The 21494-nt window shown below is 39.0% G+C and overlaps 1 protein-coding gene across 1 annotated transcript in view; it reads right to left on the minus strand.

Annotated features, from left to right (window-relative positions):
• Window positions 1–21494, minus strand: part of LOC108934176 (neuronal migration protein doublecortin-like) — a 55602-nt gene that overhangs the window by 20623 nt on the left and 13485 nt on the right. The window contains exon 3 of the mRNA XM_029250761.1: window positions 18144–18487. Within this exon, the coding sequence (XP_029106594.1) occupies window positions 18144–18487 (344 nt within the window). The remainder of the gene's footprint in view (window positions 1–18143; window positions 18488–21494) is intronic.

A 21494-nucleotide genomic window follows, 5' to 3' on the forward strand; every position in this document is an offset into this window, starting at 1 on the left:
AAAGCCAAACGTACGAGAGTAGGGGTCTATTAAGAGACGAGTCAAAAATGTTTTACACAAAAGTTCCCTGCTGCCATTCTGTAAACGTTAACAGTTTTTGGTAAACAGTAGCCTTTCTGAAGTTCCTGATATTGAAATAGTTAAGACAAATATCAAATATTCTTATCAGAGTGGCCACAAGGCAAAGTGTCTTTAGGACAGCATTTATTCAAAAATTAATCTGGGCAGAAAATGAATAAACAAAAACGAAAGCTCATGGCCATTAGCATCTCATTTTATTCTCCGCGTCTCACACTAGCAGCCAGCTATAACGTCGCCCTGGGCCACTAAGCTAATTAATATCCATGCGTTGTTTAAGCAGAGCAATTACCACACTTTTCAGGGGTGGAATTCATTAATGTAATCATGCTGCAGTCTGTTTGTGGGGAAAGAAAACAGGGTTATTTAGCCAGGAGACAACATGCACCCAAATAAAAAGAGAAGTGAGATCAGGATGTATGATAGAATCTTCAAAGATCGCAGAATATGTCTCACAATGTTAATATGACTTAACTGTTTGCTGATCGCCTTTGTTTTTTCAATGTGAGGTGCAAATTTTACCAAGGGACAATTAAACGTCTCTAACAAATAAACCATAATGAAAAGACGAATTTGTCATTGGAAACAGTTTTGGCTGCCTGCACCTTAGAGGCCACTTTATAGTGCAATAATGAAGCTATAAATACATATTCTGAAGTTATAGCTGTAGTCACCCCAAGCGGTGTCAAAGGAATCCATCGCCCACTATGGTGCTCATGTTATATAAGTATGTAAACTATCTACCCTCTCAGCACCACCATGAGTGAGTCTGTTTTATACAGTTTTGTCAGCTTGATGCAGAACTGTTTCTTGACAATGGGACCATTTCATCCTTGCAAAACTGTACCTCTATTGATTACCATAATACAATTCCAATGTTTATTTGTTTTGTTGTAATTTGAACACGTTGCACCTTACCATGACAACGACTGTACCCCTTGAAAAGAGCATTGGAGAAAGGAATAAATGCAAAGGTAATGCAATACTCCACTTTAAAATTGAACATTGCGGCTAGTAGGGTTCGAAAAAAGCGTGCAGATTTCTGAGCCTCTAGGTTTACTGTGACACCGTACACATCTTCTCTGTCTCAGATTTTATGTAGCTGCTCTGGATATATAATCCAAGGGCATGGAATAGTGAGGCCATGTAGCAGTATAGTTAAATATGCAAACCCCCACAGTGTACTCAAGCAAAAGAATTTCAGCAACATATTTCTATGTACATTTTTAATTTTTCATGCTTTGATGCTGGTTTGACACTCAGTTACAGTTAAATTGCGATTATACATTTGCCTCAAAAGGGCTGCAAGGATTTCAAAATCGTACACTTTGAAGCCCAAACCCATGCACAATGAACATCAATAAATCTGGTGACATGTGCACAGTTAAAATTTATGAATGTAGGTACACAGGTAATGATCATGAAGTGCCCTACATGTAAAAATAAAAATGGTACAGTTAAAAATGACCGCAATTCCATTAGCATTTCAGTAAGAGTGACACTTGTCCAACATTTCAACAACTTATCTTAAGTTAGTCTTTGTGTGGAGCGTTTCATTGTTTTAATATAGGCCATATATTGAAAGTACATGATAAGCATGGTAAGGATCATGGTTTGTCTAAGTAGTGAAATATGTTTTACTAAACACCTTATGATTGAGTGATAAATATCCAATACCTACAGTATATTGTAAACCCTCCATCTTCTGATGTTCTTCTTTGGTAATTTTTTTTGGCATAGCTGAAGCTCCTTTCCAAAATGATTCAAAAGTTTTTTCTTTTATTTTTAAAAACCTAAAGCTATATAAAGAACCATTTTAGAATAGGCTTAATGGTTCCAAGGACATAATCACAGTGCCTCGCCAGTCATTTCAAAACCTGCAGTCTCGTGACACGACTGGTTTCCTAGCAACTGTATACAGCTGTTCCTGATACCATGTCTACAGTGGTAGGAGGATCATAAAGGAGAGCAACACATTCTCAGTGAAAAACCCTTATATACACATATTGAAACAACTAAGGAAAGCTGTAACAAGAGACATAAAGAATTATTCAACTCTTAAAGAAGTTGTTCACAGTTTAGCAGGGCAGTTTTCTCATTCATCCTGATGCATTGCATTTCTGAATTAATAACCCATAATGGCTTCTTCATGATTAATTCTGAGGTTATTAAAGGCTGCTGTCCAAAATCATATTTCAGCACACCACATAGGGCTTAGAATTACATTAGAATTAATTTGCTCAGACAAGTCGATATCCAAAGCAATTTACCCAGCTTACACTTCTAACACTTGTTACACAGCTGGCTACTGAAGAATTTACTGAAGCTTCATGGGATCATTATACTGCTCCAGGGGTCAACAGCTCAACCATTAACCTGTTACTTCTCAGTTTTACTTAGACCTTCTTTTAGGGGAAGCAGAGTGGCACAGGTGGTAGCGCTGGTCTCTCACAGCTCCTACAGATGTGAGTTCCAGCTCAGTCTCTCTAAAGTTCGCAAAGGTTTCCTCACACAGTCCAAAGACATGCATTTCAGGTGAATTGGTTCCTCTAAATTACCCTTAGTGTATGTTGTGTTGTTACACTATCAGTTAAAAAAAAAGAAATAAAATAATGTGGAATAATGGGCACCGTCATTACAAATGAAGATTCTTGCATTTACTGTGTTCCGACAACGCACATACTTCTATTCTTGTCTGATGTGTAATTCACTGCGTATAACTACTCTACGAGATTCCGTTCTCAAAATAATCTCTTTTCTTATTATTGAATCAACTGTTTATCTTAACATGCATAACACTGTGAGTGAATGAGTGTGTGTGATTATTCTATAATGGACTGGCATCCCATCCAGTGTGTACCTTGTCTCACATACTATGCCTCCAGGATGGGCTCCAGAGAACCACCACCCTGCACTGGACAAGTAGTTATTTATAATGGATGAAACACTTTTATGAGCAGACCTTTAGCAACAAGGGTTTAATATAATCCAATAAATTTAAATAATATTTCAGTTTTATTGATTTATATAAAGAAGGGGGTGCGGTGGCGCAGTGGGTTGGACCGCAGTCCTGCTCTCCGGTGGGTCTGGGGTTCGGGTCCCGCTTGGGGTGCCTTGTGACGGACTGGCGTCCCGTCCTGGGTGTGTCCCCTCCCCCTCCGGCCTTACGCCCTGTGTTGCCGGGTAGGCTCCGGTTCCCCGTGACCCCGTATGGGACAAGCGGTTCTGAAAATGTGTGTGTGTGTGTGATTTATATAAATAAATATTTATACAGTGCACTATTAACATGCCTGTCATTGGTAGTTCCAAATTTTATGTCCTTTCTGCAATACTGACCATAGTGGGTATCAAACTTGTCTTAATTATAGTACTCAGTCTATATAGGAGGGAAAAAAAAAATCTTGCATTACTTAGTTCAGTTCTTACAGTAGCACAAGATGGATGGAACGTAAACCATTTCTCACACCATTTTAACTGTTAGACTCTGAGAGGTAGTTTTAATTGTTAAATGATAATTTATTCCTTGGTTTATTTGACATTAGTTGAAAGACAAGGTAGGCTGTCACAAAGACCGTCAATGGCTCGTTGTTATTTAGTGACCTTGTAAGCACTGTTTTGCCTTGTATTAACCTATCCGTGAAAGTGACACAGGACAAAGACATCAGCTAAATAAATTAAGTGCACACATTGATCCCTATGCTCATATGCGCTCTGCTTTAAAGTCAAGAGCTCACAGCATCAATAACCTACGAGGCGAACCTCACCCATTGTCAACACCTGCTTTCAAGACTATAATTGGTGCCAAATTTAAAATGTTTGGTAGACACGAAGAGGCAGTAAGGTGTTCATCTGAACTACTGCTCACATTTTACCTCACAGTTTTAGAAAGCTGTGCAGAGAAAGTCACGTTTAGTAATTTTCCCCTTTTGCCTTTATTGCTTTCACGTGTAATGGGGGTGCGGTGGCGCAGCGGGTTTGGCCGGGTCCTGCTGTCGGGTGGGTCTGGGGTTCCAGTCACACTTGGGGTGCCTTGTGATGGACTGGCATCCTGTCCTGGGTGTGTTGCCGGGTTAGGCTCCGGTTTGCCGTGACCCCGCTTGGGACAAGCGGTTTAGGACAGTGTGCGTGTGGCTTTCATACGTAGGCAGAATCTGTGACCGGCAAGATTACGGTCAGCCTTCACAAGCATAGAAAATAATTCCTTTTCATAGATTATCAAGTCCATACACAAGGAAACCCCCTAGTATTAACCTTTCCACTTTTTTTTGCTGACTCCATAATGAATCTTTAAGTGGACCCTGAGCTGAAAAAGGCATCAGTTCAGTATACTGGACTGTCCAGTAATCACAGAAAACCATGGAATCCCAACTTGGAAATATAAGAAAACCTCACACTTTCCAAAGAAGCTGTTTGCAAGCATGTAGTTCTTTTTTTTAGTGAAACCACCAGACCCATTTCCACAGTAAGTGGGTGTCAATTGTTTCAATTTACCTGCACACAGAATTTAAGCTTTGTACAGAAATTAGATTGCAGAGCTTTGCTCAAAGAGGCAGCTTACATATGTGCTGCAATTATCCAGAAAGAAAAAAATTCTATATTTTTTCCCCTCTTCCTAGTGAGAGGTACACTTTACTGATATCTCACATATGCTACTTTCCATTTCTGGACATTTTCCATGTCAGAGAAATTTCTCTTATACTTGAGAGGATTCCTGTCAGCATGACCTCCTTCCAGCTCTAAACTCCTGTTTATTCCTGCTCCTTCTTCTGCTTGCATTTATCTCACAGTGTCGCTTTTTAAGCCTTACAGCTTCCATCCTTTGCTGTTTTTTGAACTACAGACGTGTCTCTACACTCATTCTTCCTTTTCTCTGAAAGGTCTTATCTTTGGTCTAAGTTTCACTTCTCCTTACTTTTCATGGGCTTTATCCCTCTTTGCCGGAATTATATACCTTAGGTCCTGGTTAGTGCAATTTTTTTGTCTTGTGTCTTACATTGACTTTCACATAAAACACTGACAGTCATCTGCTCTGAAGGCCCACAGACTCGATTTCTCAGCTGAAATGCAAACATAGACAAAAAATCTTATCTTACAGTAACAAATTACAATAAGGATATAATAATATTAATTATAGCATATTTACAATTTACATGCTATTTTATTCATAGAACACTTGTCAATTTTTCTTTAATTCCTAGAAGCACTGTTGCATTTACTAATACAATTACTCATTTATTCACATTCGCTGCCAGTCAGCAACCAGTGACTGTTATTTTTATTTGCGTTGCACCTTGCCCAAGGGCACCAAAACTGAATCCCAGGCTAAAACCGAAGACATAAACCCTGTTTTATGAACAAAGTTCTCTAATCGCTGGTCCATACTCCTGCTTTCATATAACTTACAAGAAAAAAACCAAATGTCCTTATCTGTCCTTTCAGGCTCTAATCTCCCTTTTGTTGATACAGGAACCAGGCTGTCATGATATTTCAGTGCTCCTACTGCTTTGATTAAAGTAGGAGGATGCAAAAAAAGTGTCTTTTTGGCAAGCTGAAAGATGAGCTACAGCCATGAAAGAAAGGATTAAAAGGATTTAAAGTCATCATCTTGGAAAATGCAGAAGCCACATAATATGTCATTTCTGTCTTTTCCATTCTAATTCATTAATATTTGAAAATTCAAACTACAGTATGTCGACCACCCTCCATGCTAGCAGACACTGCATTTTTTTCAGCGATGTGTTACAATGGCTATGTATAGTTAATATAATGAATGCACTTTTCTGTTGCCTACGGTGCATTATGGTTTATGAGACACATTTGACTTTGAAAGCAATTCTTGAACCTTGATGTTATTGAGATCTATCCATTCAAGCAAGCTCATTTGTCTCTCCAGCTGGTAGTATTGCTGTTCATGTGGTCAGCAGCGGAAATGCCACTGAAAAGGATGGGCCATTCAAGGGGTAAACTGCATTAGTGAATTCAGAGGAGTTCAAATGCAACACAATGACTAACACACAAGGGGAGGCTCAAGGCTGCGGCATATTGACTCAGGGATTACAGGCAACCAGACAAGACACCTGAAAGTCACAAATACCAGTAAAAACAACACAGACTGGGAAGAGGACACCTGCACATGAGGCTATGCGCACTTCACTACATTTGTTATTTTGTGCCTGTTTACTTTATGAATTCCTTGGATTGGGTTAGTATTGTAAGCAATGCCTTTTCATGTCTTTTGTGGTTTATTCTCAGTTCAGTACAAGCACTTTCCTTGCTTGACAGTTCCTTGTCAGACTTGGTTGTACTGTGCAGGATTATATTGCAATATTTTTGGATTTTCCACATAAAACACAAAGATAGCACTTTATTCTCAAACCAAAAAAATGCCAGTTGTAAAGAGTAGCAAGTATAGAAATAAGTACAGAAAATAACGGGTCATATCCTTTGTTATCATTTTTAGTCCGTAGTTTTAGTCTGGGTGTCAGATCTAGAATGTAAAAAATAACATGACAAAAAGCACAATATGAAATTTCTACAGCTGTAAGGGATGCAGTACTTTGGGGGAGGGGGTCATGACCAAGGACAGCATGCACAGATCTCCCTCTCAGCTGACATCTCTTTGTTTCCATGGTTATACTCCCTACCCTGGCCTTCTTATGTATTTTAAACCCTACCGATAATAGACTTAGCCTTCTGCATCAGTAAGAACAATGCGGAATCAGATAAAAAGACTTTAGAACGCACTATCACATTATTTCAAGGCAACACTTCATTGCCCAATTAATACATTACTTGAGTGCTTAAATGGCCATTCACATGATACACAGTAACTCATGTGCTTTCAGTAATTTAAACTGAATGTTTCAGCTTGTCTAGTGAAATCTTTTTTTTTTTTCCCCCCCCAAAATCATCAAAACTGGGCATTAAAATATGGATAGCATTGGGATTTCTATAGACCTTGAGTGGAATCAAAAAGAAAGTTTCTTCAGGAATCAAGTCATCTGCAGATTTATCATAAAAACCTAACAATATGAAAGTTTAATAAGAAGACAACGTTTTTTAAGAGCAACAGTCATATATTTCCAATACTAACTCAAATTGCAGATTAATGCCACTGACTCTTATTTATAATCATTTCCCTTCAGAGCCATAAGTCAATGGTAGGGATTTAATTCACATCCACCTTACAACCTAATTCAGACCACCCTGGGGTGTCAGCAAGGCCAGCTGAGGCTCACTTTTTAAAAGCCCTAAAGGCCAATCTAAGAGGCTGCTGTGAGTAACACAGACACCATAGTTCACAGCTGTTAGATGGACAATGTAGATGGATCTGGGCTCATATCTTCAAGGAGACGGATGTCTAACATTAATCTGACTCATTGTCTAACTACGGATACAGTCTTCCTCCCAGAAAGGCTCATGTCCACTGCTAACACATTTCAGATTGGAGACTGGGCAAAAATCCTATATAATGAAATTCATGCTACTTGTAAGTTTAGTAGATGATGCATCCTCCTGTTGTGAAGTGTTACGGAATAAATAAAAAAGTGAACATGATGGACCCTGTATTATGGCAAAACTGCTACGTGAGATAGTTCATTTAATTTTATTGAATTTGGATCCGCTGCTGAAATCTCCCTCAAAATGTTTACTTCTACATATTGTTTTAGAATTTAGAATTATTTTAGCATTTTAATGTGATAATGTAGTGTGGCACACAGGAGCGTGGGACACAGGCACCTCTGGGATTAATGGCTACACCTCATTAAGTGATGAAGGTCAGGCGCATCCAAAAGGACTTTAGTAGAGGAGATCACTGCACTGTGTATATGTGTATAACAGCAGGGACACTTAGCAGAAAAAGCTTCTCTTTTTTTGGGCTTTTTCAAGTATTTTTTCTACTGCTTGTTTTGTTGTAAGCCCACTCCATGCTCCCTCATACCTCTTTCTGCCACATATAAATCATTACCTTATCCTGTATTTCCAGTAAGTGGAAGGATCGTCTTTTCTCATGTTACTTTATTATTACCAACAAAATGTTGGATTTACATTTGACACATATTTATCCACTTGGCTAAGCAACAGAAAATGTAGTAAAGGAGAGGGAAATAAGAACAAAGAAGATGGTGAGGTAAAAATATTTTCAGAGTAAAACTTTCAACCTAAAAATATGTATGAAATGCTGATTTTACATGTATTCAAGCAAGACTTCTTCATTTAATATATATAGTATTTAGATATTAATAGGTATTATAACACACAACTACGGAAGATGTCCATTTGACATCAGAGGTCTGAGATCATCAGGTGATGATTTATGGGTAATGTACAGTATATGAAGATTAGCCATTAGAAATATACTGTACTGAGTGCCAAAGGGTTAGCTGAAGAGCAGACAATTATAAAAAAAAAATTATCTGATAATAGTCATCTCATGTATATTTTCTTTTTACCATTGAGCCCTGGAGATTTTGCCTCATTCCTTGATATGCACCTGGCTTGCAAACTTTTATAGTGGATCATATTATTATAGTTTATCTAAATGAATATTATATAGTATTTAATTACCCAAAAAATGTGAAAATATTCAATGGACATAGCATGTTATTCTCTGAATTGTGTCATCAGGCTCATATTTAATAAGAATAGCAGAGCCACAATAGCACGCTGTTCAAGGGTAGGACTGGATGTTTTCGTACACAGTGTGGGACAGCGTGAGAGGGACACAACACATGAACACACATCCCGACTCTCTTTTATGCACCAGGCTGAATTCCTGAATACAAATGCCAACAAAAAAAACCCTTCTAACAGTGAACTCAGCCACACTTCAGATTAACTGTATGTATTAGGCTTGGTTACCTGAGATAAGGAAAAGTAGAAAATTCCCTAAATGATAGATTCTTGTAGAACTTTCATTTTGTATTTGAAAAAAAAAATTCATTTGTCATTTATTGATTGTTATCCTTTAATGTTTTTTCTGTTACATCTTTATCGGCATTCTTGTGAAGCAGTGTACACATATGCATCATAAACTTTTCTTCTAGTCTTAATAAATAAAATGAACTTTTATTTCAGTATTGAAGAGATAGGCATCCCTTTGTCCATTTATAAACCGAGGAGCTTTCCTACAGTCTCTTATTATCTTCATCAGACACTTCTAATTGCACTTAATTGTAGGTCTTACTGATGTCAGTTTCACCCTCCTTTGGAGGCATAACGGGTAACAAGGACTTAAAAAGTCCATTTTTTTGAAAGCACGGCCTACAATGAAAAATGAGATCTGTATGCACAGTGAACAATTGCTGACAGACACGAACAGGGTGAGAGGGCATTTGGACAAGACAGAGATTTTCCATTAAATTAGACCCTTAAATGCACATGACTATTTTCTCTAAAACTCATTTGCATTACATCTACCTCCTGTATTGTCATTAAACTAAATAAAACTAAATAATTGGGTGATTTGCATATTAGAGCATAGGATAGAGCAAAAACAAATATATATCAGCTTTGTCTTCACCTCCTTCCACGGTAGGAGGCTTAACTGCAGGAAGAGGACACCTATCATGGCCATTCAGCAAACACCACTCTTAACTGAAGGTGGGAGCAAAGTCTGTCTGCTACCTTTGCCTAGAGAACCCCTATTGAGGAGTGGACCTAATTAACGACACCTCTGGATGCTGGAAATAATGCAAGACAGTCCACAATCAATGGCACAGCCATGAAGGAAACCAACTCTGTTGCAGATCTCATTGCCATGGCAACCCATGTCTCTACATGCTGGGTGAGGCCTCTGCAAACTGCTCAAATGATGGGTGAAACATTTTCAAAAATCCCTAGACATCTTCATTTTATTAAAAAATTTAAGTATTTTGTCTTGTTATTGAACTGACCCATTTCTAATTTGCTTTGTACATTTTCTGTATATAAGACAGGCCTTTTCAGATTTACATATACACTGTATGTTGACTGATACAGCATTAGTCACTACAAAGCATTTGGTAACATAACAGTCCGGGATAGGAGGTTCAGAAGCGAAAAATAAAGGGATGAAGTGTACGGTATGTTTTTAAAAAAACAGAAAATACTGATAAATGAGGCTGCTGACAGATAACTTACAATCAGTTAAGCTACTGGCCAGCACACCTAAGACATGTTATTGTGTCCACCAGTACTCCTTCTAGCAGTTAACGGTGACCTTTTTCGCACCCTGACAGTGAGAGAAATCCTGAATACTGGCTCCTTTCATGTGCTGCTGTCTATCATAAAGCAAGGAATAAAGACACGAAATGGCTGCTGTAGAGATTTTTTCCAGTTTTCTTGTTTGCCCAGTAGGGTATTCAAGGTGACACAAAAGAAATGGTCTGATTTAAAATGGCCTGGGAATTAAACCATTTCTTTCCCTTTCTCTAAGTACACAAGGGGTTAAAAAGAAAAAGCCACTTCACTGAGGAACCAACAGCAAGTATCTGAGCTAATTTCCTGCAAACACAAGGAGGATAAACGAACTGGGCACAAAGGGATATAATGCACACTGAGACATTATAAGTAATAAACAATTTATTCAGTTGGACCAGTATTGTCGGACATATGTTGGAAATTAATCTTCTTACTAAAAATCACAGCCCTTATTATGGGGTTAAGTCAAAAATATGTTTTATGAAAATCACTGAAGATACATTTACTCATTTAGCTGACACTTTTCTCCAAAGTGAAGGCACTTACACTTATTTAACCATTTACAGAGTTGGGTAATTTTTACTAGAGCAATTTAGGGCAAGAACCTTACTCAAGGGTACTACAGGCAGAGGTAGGAATGAAACCTACAACCTTTGGATCCAAAGGCAGCAGCTCTAACCACTACACTACCAGCTGCCCCTCATTCTTGGCTTACCCTCATATTATTAGCTTTTAGTTAGTTTACACCTTTGCTCACAATGACAAACAATGCTTGGTTTGTAAAACAATGAGCACCTCACAATTAAGTACCTGTTTATTCGACATATTGTTACTGAAATAATTCAGATTATATACCTCGATCAACGAACACCAGTTAATGTAATGGTTAGAGCTGCTACCTTACACTCCATGGACCCAGGTTTGAATCCCACCTCCTGCTGTACTACTCTTGAGCAAGGTAACATACTTACCCTGAATTGGTCCAGTAAAATTACCCAGCTATATAAATGTGTTAATTATTGTAAGTAGCTTAAGACTGCAAATCGTCCTGGAGAAAAGCATCAGTAAATAAATAAATAGAAAGATATTAACGCAAGAGGGAGATTTGGACCGGTAACCTTCAGCTTCTACGGCAATGGCCTAACCATTACTCTCTACAATATTAAAAGACTACTGAAAACAATGTAGTACCTTAGAAACATATACACACCTATCAAGAAGACAAGCATATATACACAGACACAGAAACACACACACACACCAGGATATGGCAACTACCAGACCGGTCCATTGCAGTCTCTTTGTGCTGTGGATGCAGTCTCCTAGCAACCAGTCACACCAGCTGTCAGAGCAGAATAGGCATAAGAGTGGTGCAGAATCAGGGAGTGTTAGGCAGTACATTAAGACCCACACTGCCATCACAAACATTACACCGTAATAACTGGCAGTACAAAAGCAGTCCAAAGCATAACATTTGTTTTAGAATTTTTATTTAGCTAACCACTATGATACCTGCTCCCCCCCCCCCAAAAAAAAAACATGTAATGCCTAAAACGCATATTTAACCTGAATTTCACCATTAAAATATTACCCTGTATGAAACAGTACCACTTTATGCCCCTTAGGTGATGTGTTTTTTTTGCATTACAAAAATGAGGTGCTGAATTTTCTTTTAAAAACAATTTTTTTTTAAATCATAGAAAATAAAATGATATGAGATTTGGATGTAGGGGGTGTGGTGGCACAGCAGCCTTGGCCAGGTTCCGCTCTCTGGTGGGTCTGGGGTTCGAGTACCACTTGGGGTGCCTTGCGATGGACTGATGTCCTGTCCTGGGTGTGTCCCCTCCCCCTTCGGCCCTACGCCCTGTGTTGCTGGGTTAGGCTCCGGCTCGCCACGAGCCTGCTTGGGACAAGTGGTTTCAGACAGTGTGTGTGAGATTTGGATGTAAACAAAAATAGTAGTGCAATAATACATTCCCAATTCCAAAAAAGTTGGGACAATATGGAAAATGCTAATAAAAACAAAAAAGAGTGATTTGTAAATTTACTGGGGGTGTGGTGGTGAAGCAGGCTTGGCTAGGTCCTGTTCTCTGGTGGGTCTGGGGTTCAAGTCCTGCTTGGGGTGCCTTGCAATGGACTGGTTAGCCATCCTGGGTGTGTCCTCTCCCCTTCCAACCTTACACCCTGTGTTGTCGGGTTAGGCTCCGGCTTGCCGTGTCTCCACTTGGGACAAGCTGCTTCAGCTAATGTGTGTGTGTGTGTGTGTGTGTGTAAATGTACTTTGACTTGCAATCAAACCAAAACAGTATTTTGGCATTTTCATGTTTTACCTAATCAGCTGCATTGTTCTTTGAAGATTTACATTTGTTCTGAAACTGATGTCTGCAACATGTTCCAAAAAAGTTGGGACCGGGGTAGTTTAGGACTAATAACAACATGACAAATTGAAATAACAGGTGATGTTAAGCAGATGAGGCAATTGTGTTACAGTATATAAGGAGCCTCCAAAAAAGTCCTAGTCCTTCAAGAGCAAGGATAGGTCAGAGCTCACCAATTTGTCAACAGATGCATCAGTGAATAATCCAGCATTAAATTTACAAATCACCCCTTTTTGTTTTTATTAGCATTATCCATACTTTCTCACCCTTTTTCGGAATTGGGGTTGTAATATAATAATAATAATAATAATAATAATAATAATAATAATAATAATGCTGGTATTGTTGTGTGCTGCAGGCAACGGAGCTGGAGCAGGAAGCCAGACAATTAAAAAGAGACAGTCTGGGTCCTTTGAACCTTGGCTGAACCCTCAACACATGGCCATACTGAAGGAAAAAGCCACCTTTCTTTTCTTTTGTTGCTCATCTATTCCGCTGGCAGTCCTCCTCAGGACTCTGCCTCGTTGTGCAGAAAGGGCACATGCAGCCATGAGGGGACCGAGGAAGGACACGTGAGACCCGGTGCGTTTTTCCCCTTAGCTGCAAAGCAGCAGAACCAGCCCATTCATCAAAGGACCACTCGCCTTAGCATCGACCTGCCCAGTAATGTATACACCGATTATCTCCGATTTTATCACGGTTTAGCAGGCACAGGATTACATGCCATTCATCCATAATAAAAGAACATGTGTATGTCCAACCACCTCAGGAGATCATCTTGTGCTCGTACCGAATATTCCCCTCACTTGCACAAGAAAGGCCTGAGTCGAATGAGGGAAACCAAGGGTTGCAACCAAAGGGTAGGAGGGCAACAATGTTGCTTGTTTCATTTCCTTTGTGGAAATTTGATCTCGGTAACCCTTTCGCACTGGTAATATCCTACATCTGTTGGACATTACTTGATCTGAGCTGCACGAGGCCCAGTAACAGCTCTGCGACTGGTTCAATTTTGTTTTAATACAACAGCATATCCGACTTACAATTACTATGCAGCCATGTTGCTGACCTGCCTGACTCTTATTCATCCCTCCCCCAACAAGCACATGTTGCAGTCTTTAATAAACATAACCAATTCAGAGTCAACGTGCACGGTAGTTTGGGGTCGTGACCTGAAACCTTTTTCACAACTTAACTGCAGAATTTGAAAGACAGATCCCATGGGCATGAATAGAGTGTTGCACATGCAGTTTACTGCTGCATTTTGTTTACCATACCAGGAATGGAGGAAAGGAATATATGGCAAATATGTCAGAATTGGTCATATGCCAAAGTAAATAAATACTGAATAAAGACCAACGATCCTACTATGAAAGCACTTCTTTTTCATTTTTATATTTGCGTACACAAAAATATCCAATTTGCTTCGATGGTTTGCACTGTTCTTTCAGATTTGTGAAGTCTAAAGAAAGGGTTTTCAAGATCAAGATTTTCAAGCTTCTGTATAACGTTGCTGATAGTGTCATTTTCATCATCCTTAAATGAAATATGAGGGACAGCTGGAAGCGTACTGGTTAGAGCTACTATCTATGGACCCCAAGGTCGCAGGTTCAATTCCCATCTCGGGCTGTATTACCCTTGACCAAGATACTTACCCTAAATTACCCAGCTGTATAAATGGATAAATAATTTTAAGCACAGCACACTGTAATCCATGTCACTCTGTGTAAAAGTCTCTTCAAAGCAAGAATATTAACGTTAGATTTTTTTAACAGCCATATTTGCTCATGTTATTCTCTTTGTGTTGGCAAGATGTGTGTCTTTGTCACCAACTAGAGATGACATCATCTCTCCTTACTCCATCAGTATAATTTGGAGGATTCTCATCTATCAAGTGAGCCTTGTGTACTATTTCATAGCAAACACCTACATAAAACAGATTATAGATTACAGTACCTGTTAGAGTCTGTTTTCTGATTCTTCATTCTTGAGTGAACTGGATCCTTTCTGTCTTTAATAATGGTTCAACATCCTACTACACAAAGTTCAAGACTTCTATGACACATTTTTGAGACGGACTGAAGTTCTGAAAGCAATTCATTCCCTGACTCCTCATTAAAACAATTTTTTTTTTGATAATACAATATTTACAATTTTACATCCTGTATATCTATAAAAGTGAACATTTTGCAGCTGCCACATATATTGCACTTGGTTTCTGAATTCAGTTTTCTTTTTGTTGGGTGCTCTTATGTAAAGAAATAAAGTTTTAAACAATCATGCAGGTAGTTATGTAATACAACAATAATCATTAAATACTGTAGTCATAAACAGTTCTTTTCCTTTGAAATATTTTATCCATCTGGTCAAGGTACTTAACATGTAGACCACCCACACCAAAACAAAAGATCTCTTTCAAGTCTGGTCCTTACCTAAAGTGCACAGATAGCCAGCACAGTGAGACTTTTCAAAAGTAGAGCAACGAAATGGGACAGCATTGCCCTATATACGACTGGAAGACCATCAGTGTTGCAAACACACAGCTGCAGAAAATAAGCTCAAGGACCCATGTCCTCCAAGAAACAGAAAAAAATATCAAATTTAAGGCATAACTTCAGAAAGCTTCTTATGAAATCTTTAGGCTTCACTTTTATATAGTAGCTTGACTGATGTTGTCATGCGGACCATCAAAATATTGTAACGACCCAGGTTACCGCGAGTCGGAGCGGGAAATCTGTTTATTGTAAATAGTTTTTTTTCTGGGAAATTATGGGAAATATGTGAATAAAGTGCGCAACCACTGGAGGGACTTATGAAGAATATAATGGGGTGACTGTGTTTGCCAGTGGTAAGGGGACAAAGCATGCAGGGCACTGAGCAGGCTGGGAAGGCTGCCTTGAAGTAAAGGACCTTGAGGAAAAGTGATCCTTGGACCGAGAGCATTATTTCCCTGTGTGCTAGTGATTCAATAAACGTTCACAATGAATGCTGCCTGTGTGTCCTTCTTCACCCACTCCGAACCCAGAGCGCTGTGTGCCGCAATATGTTGTATGAATTTCTTAATATGATTCATAAGGTCAGTACCACACAAGAATAATAACTTAAATTCCATATTTTACTACAATGTTTATTAAATGGAATTTACAGTATTTGACCCATTTAAACCCCATCGAGTGATAGTGTCATCTTACATTTCATTTATCCATTTAGCAGATGCTGTTCTCCAAATCATCTTCCAATGAACACTATGGAGTAGTATTAAGCCAACACCTTTTCACCCAAGGTAACTGACAATGTTAGATACACTACTTTATAATGAGCCACACATCGGTACAGTGAACTCTCTCAAACGCACACGCTATAGGCAATTTCTTTAGAGTCACCAATTCACTTGAAAGCATTGCTTTGGACTGTGGAAGGAAACCCACACAAGCATGGGGAGAACATGTAAACTCCACATAGACTGAACCCACGTACTCTCGCGCCACCCACAAGCTGTGAGACAACAGTGCTACTTGCTGCATTGCCATGCCACCCATCTTGGAGAAAAGATTGTAGTACACACACACACACACATTTTCAGAACCGCTTGTCCCTCACGGGGTCACGGGAAACCGGAGCCTACCCGGCAACACAGGGCGTAAGGCCGGAGGGGGAAGGGGACACACCCAGGATGGGACGCCAGTCCGTCGCAAGGCACCCCAAGCGGGACTCGAACCCCAGACCCACCAAAGAGCAGGACTGCGGTCCAACCCACTGCGCCACCGCATCCCCAAGATTGTAGTAATACATAAAAATTAATAATTATGCAAATTCTTGGGCAGCAAGGACCGTAAGCAGCTCTTTAAGACTGCCGAGTGTCATAAATGGAACAAAATTAAGGGCACGTTCATTAGAACAAACGCCTTACAAACAACAAACAGTTATCAAATCTGAAATTTTAATTCAGTAATGAAACACAGACAACTGCTGGTTTGGATGGGGAAGCAACACACCCTAGCAACTGACTGACAGCTGCTTGCTTTATGCAGCGCTGAACACAGCTGCAGCTGCTGGGTCATGTAACCACACTGTCATGATGGATGCTCTAAGGCACTGCCTTAGTCTGCCGGGCTAAAAGTTTCATGGCCGTCAACTGACCAGTGCCAGCTACAACTGCTGCCAACAGGTCTATCAAGTCTCATTTGCCATTGTCATTTAGCTAAAACAAAAGGGAAAACACAGTTTTGACAAGTTTTTTCTTGTAGTTCTCAAGATTTCCAATCCGCAACAGCGTTGTCATGTCATAATACATAAACATTCATCTAAAGTTATTGCTTCGCTTACAAAGTAAATGCACTGTTTACATACTAAGTCCATTAGTCTCATGGATGGTTTTTAGTACCCATAAATTGACTACATACATTTATGAAATTGATATTAGCCTAAGTCTTCTGGCTGTCTTTTGGCTTCTAGTAACACCAAATGTTAACTTCTTGCAGAGATGTTGCATGGTCTAGTTACATTGTCATTCTGTCAGTGGGAAGTACTCTTAAGGTGAATTATGTTTTGCGGGTGGTTTCCCTTATAATTTTCATACATTTTCATCATACAAATCTGGAATAATTAGGAATGTAAGGGTTGTAATAATACACTTTGCCCTCATTGCAACTTTGTATTTTGATTTACATACACTGTATATATAGGCAGTTTTGCATACATACAGCATGATACTGTCCGTTTAGAAATGAGGAAATGTGTTAAAATTTGAAAATGTGTAGGCTTCATGATGCTTTACGGAGCATTTTCACTGGCCTTTCAATTCATGATAATATATAATTTATTTGTGATTCCAGAAACACCAGATTAAATCTGGATTTTAACACTTACCTTTATCTGCAGCATCTGTTACATTTCTGCTTGAGAAACAGTACAGGACACTGGCTGGAACTATAGCTTATACTATTGCTGTTGTGCCCAACTATTGCTCCATGTCCAGTGCTTTCATAAATCAGACTGACAGTGACACATCAGCCCAAACCAGGAACATTTACACTCAGACCAGTAATCTGTCAATATCTGCTTGTTTGCTTCTTTTCATGGAGAAATACTGTAAAGGGTCTGTAATTATTACTGCACATTTAGCTGTGAATAAAATTATTGATTAGCACTGATCAATAACTTACTTTTTCAAACAATGATATGAAGGGTTAATTCATTAGAGCTAGCAATATATGTATATACTTAATATTTAAACTTAACATATTTGTTATATCTTCTACTAGACACTATAAATTATAAGCATCAGTCTAATTCAAAAACCAATGACTTTGAATCTTTCCTTACTTACATATTTGAACTCGCATATAATCCTACAATTATAGGAAATAGATTAGAGTACAATTAGAGTATGCAGGGCTTCATGAGTAGTGTAGCACACTGTGAACTCATTGCAAGATACTCTTAAGAACAATGGTCCAGAGTGGCAGCAATATGGAAGATGTGTTATGGGTTCACAGAATGGGCTACCTGCTTGCCATCCAGTGTGTAGATGCGCTTCACCACACCACTCTCCAGCTTGATGGCCTCAGTGATGTCGGTCAGCACCTGCTCGAAGGAGTGCGCCGTCTTCTTGTTAAGCAGCACCCGCACGGCCTTGCGGGGCTTCACACCGCTGCGCATCACGGTCACCAGCTTGGGACGAACAAAATCCTTGCTCTCTTTGGACTCGCTTGTAGTCTTGACACCAGCGAGCGACTGCAGGTTCTTCTGGCTTGCGGAGGCTTTGACATTTACCGACCAGTTGGGGTTGACATTTTTGGTGTAGTCCACCTTCTTGTAGTAGTTCTCCGATGCACAGACATAACTCTCGCCTGCAAAAACCAACAAGAACAGAGCAATGAAATCAGCGGGATGTGCAGAACCCTCTGAGGGCAGTAAAAACCCATTCCCCTTACACATATTGGATTTCTTAGGGTTCACCAGGGCTTGTGTAGTGGATATCGCACAGGTTGATGGATTGATGCGGTAAGTGAAATACATAAATCATACAGACGTTTCCGAGGGTCACAGAACATATACAATACACACAAATACCAGCCTACACAAAAACACTCATGTCCATTTTTTTTTCCACAGTTCACTATACTCGTGGAGGCATTATGTTTAAAAATGACCCTATAAGGTTAGGAACATATGTCCACACTTGCACAAACATGGTCAAAATCTCACACGTGTGCTGTGATCTGTCAAAATCTCAAACTCTCTCTCTCTCTCTCTCTCTGTCACAGCTGGGATTATCTATCATCAATCTTGGTGGAACATTTTTCTCCCTTAAGCACAAGTGTAATCGATTAACTGCCCCACACACACACACCACTGTGTCCCCACAGCGAAATAGGTGGTGATACACAACGAAGGTGTGAAATAGCCCCTACGGCAGTGACGAGTTTAAATTCAGCACTGAGCACAAACCGTAAAAAAACATGAGACATGCTTCTCGCTTGTACTTCAGCGCTGTCTTTCCATGTTGTGCATGTTTCCCTCCGTGTTTTCAGGTACAAACACACAGAACTCAGACTTTCTACATGAAAATGCCTCTTTTTCATGCACCACGGGAAATTAAATAATTCTGATACTGAAACATTTTCAGCGTCAAAATATCCATGTCTGAGAAGACGGACAGATTACATCTGTTAACTCAGCAAGTTCAGGTGACATTCTTCTGCTGTTTAAGGGCTAGAGTTAATATCCACGACATTTTGATTTTTTTCATGCATGTAGGTTTAACTACGGTGTGCTAGTTTCGGGAATTATAAGAAACATTATTTCAAAACCAGTTAAATCAATTAAAATTTTCAAAGGGTGACCTCTGAGACTGCTGCCATCAAATCTGCTCAGCAGAAGTATGGAAAAAGGGGATAAGACTAATACTGGCTGATGAGAATTTAAATAATATATAAATAAATAACCTGGAAGTGATATTTATGTAATGTAAATAATAAATGCAAACGATCTAATATACATAATCTTGAGAGAATTTCCTGTCTGAAACTGTTTATACAGGCATGTTGTTATCAGCATGGAATAAAAGGTGCTGGGAAATATATAATATGTAAATTACAAAGGATGTTCTGATAAGGCCTGCAGGTTTTTGAACTTCTCTCGAATATCAGCATTGAGTGTAGAGTGTAGTTTGGAGACACATTATCCCCCTGAGGCTTCTGTCAAAGCCCTGACTTCCAGCTATCATGCCATAGTCCCCCTGGGTAGATCCAGCTTCAGTGCGGCATCAGTCACAATGATTGCTCCTGACAAAGCTTGAGAGAGGAAGCTTAACCCACTGAAGCACAGTGCTCTGCTAATGCTGCTCTACTCCACTTGCATTTTTCCTCGTACGTACTGAACGTTGAAAAAAAGCACAGCAAAGTACCATTCTTATTAAGAAGAAGAGAAAACCAAAAGTATCGAACAGAAATTTAATGAGGGAGATGGAAGGTAATAGCAAAAAGGCAAGGAAGAGTAAGGATATTCAGGAAAAAAATAGCTGTATTTCTACTAGTGAGAAAAACTGATTATTTCTGTCTGTCTCTCTCTGTTAAGGGGAATTAGTAGAATGCTTAAATATTACTGCAGTTCTGTTGATATCAGTGTGTGCCACCACATATAATGCTTTCCACATAGAATACTTGAGCACTTCAGTGAATGATCCCATATAAAGGGCTTTAACACAGCATTTTGATCAGTCTAATGGGAAAAAGATGCTTTTCCAGTTGTAAAGCCCTGGCACTGATGGTGAAGCTCGGTTTTCACGTGCTTCGCTAGGTTAAAAACATTTAATCATCCAGCTTCCTGAAAATCATATATACACATAGCAACAGTGATCATTATAAGACAATCAGAAAAGGTCCAGTCCTACACTCTATATGTAGGCAACAGGAGGCACAGTGGACAATACCAGGTTCAAATCTGAAGCAGAGAAGCGTAACAAAAAAAGAGCATGAAAAGAAGTAAGATACTTGTAAAGTGTATGACAGCTATGTATGGTTATGATATTACTGTAACGGTGTACACTGGGCCCTTGTGTTACTAATGTTCAAGACAAATACTTTTCTGAAGATGCAAACATTTTTAGTTAATTTATTTAATAAAAATAAGTTTAACATTTATTTATTTTTAAATCATATTTCATTCATTTCTCCGTTTTCAAAAAATCTTTGTAAAGAAAAAGTGACAGAGGCAGTGGGTCGATGGCAGCGAACACAAAAAAACCTGTAAATGATGATTTTTGTGAATCAGTTTAAAGTAAAATTGTTGTTTCCAGCTAAAAAAAAAGATAAAATGTCCCACCCAAGGTGTACCTTACCTCATGCTCTACCTATCCAGGAAAAGCTCTGGAATACAGCAATCCTGCATAAGGCAAGTAGTTGATGACTGAATAAATTAAGTCTTACAAAAAATTATTAAACCCACTTTTTCATTGTTTTGTGAAGTTATAGGAAGTATTTGGTTGCATTCATTACAGCTAAATGTGAATCAACCACTTATTAAGTGTTAGAAGTATAGAGGACAGTTACTTTTCCCACACAGTTAAAGTTAGTGCTGGATAATATTGTTCAATAAAAAAAAAATGAAGTTAATGAAATGTATTATTTTGTTCAGTAAGGTGCAATTTATGGAATATAAGATTTTTGTTGAAGACCTGAAAACTTCCATTGTCAAAAATTCAAAGTAACACACGAAATTGGCAAGTGGGCAACTACATGTTCATTGCACTGTAGCTATGAATAGCAGGAGAGTACCAAAAAAAGTGTTTCAGTGGTCACTCTTTGAATGAACTTGTGCATGATTTACATTTATTTATTTAGCAGATGCTTTTCT

The sequence above is a fragment of the Scleropages formosus genome, chromosome 4 (genome assembly GCF_900964775.1).
Source record: "Scleropages formosus chromosome 4, fSclFor1.1, whole genome shotgun sequence".
Classification (NCBI taxonomy): domain Eukaryota; kingdom Metazoa; phylum Chordata; class Actinopteri; order Osteoglossiformes; family Osteoglossidae; genus Scleropages; species Scleropages formosus.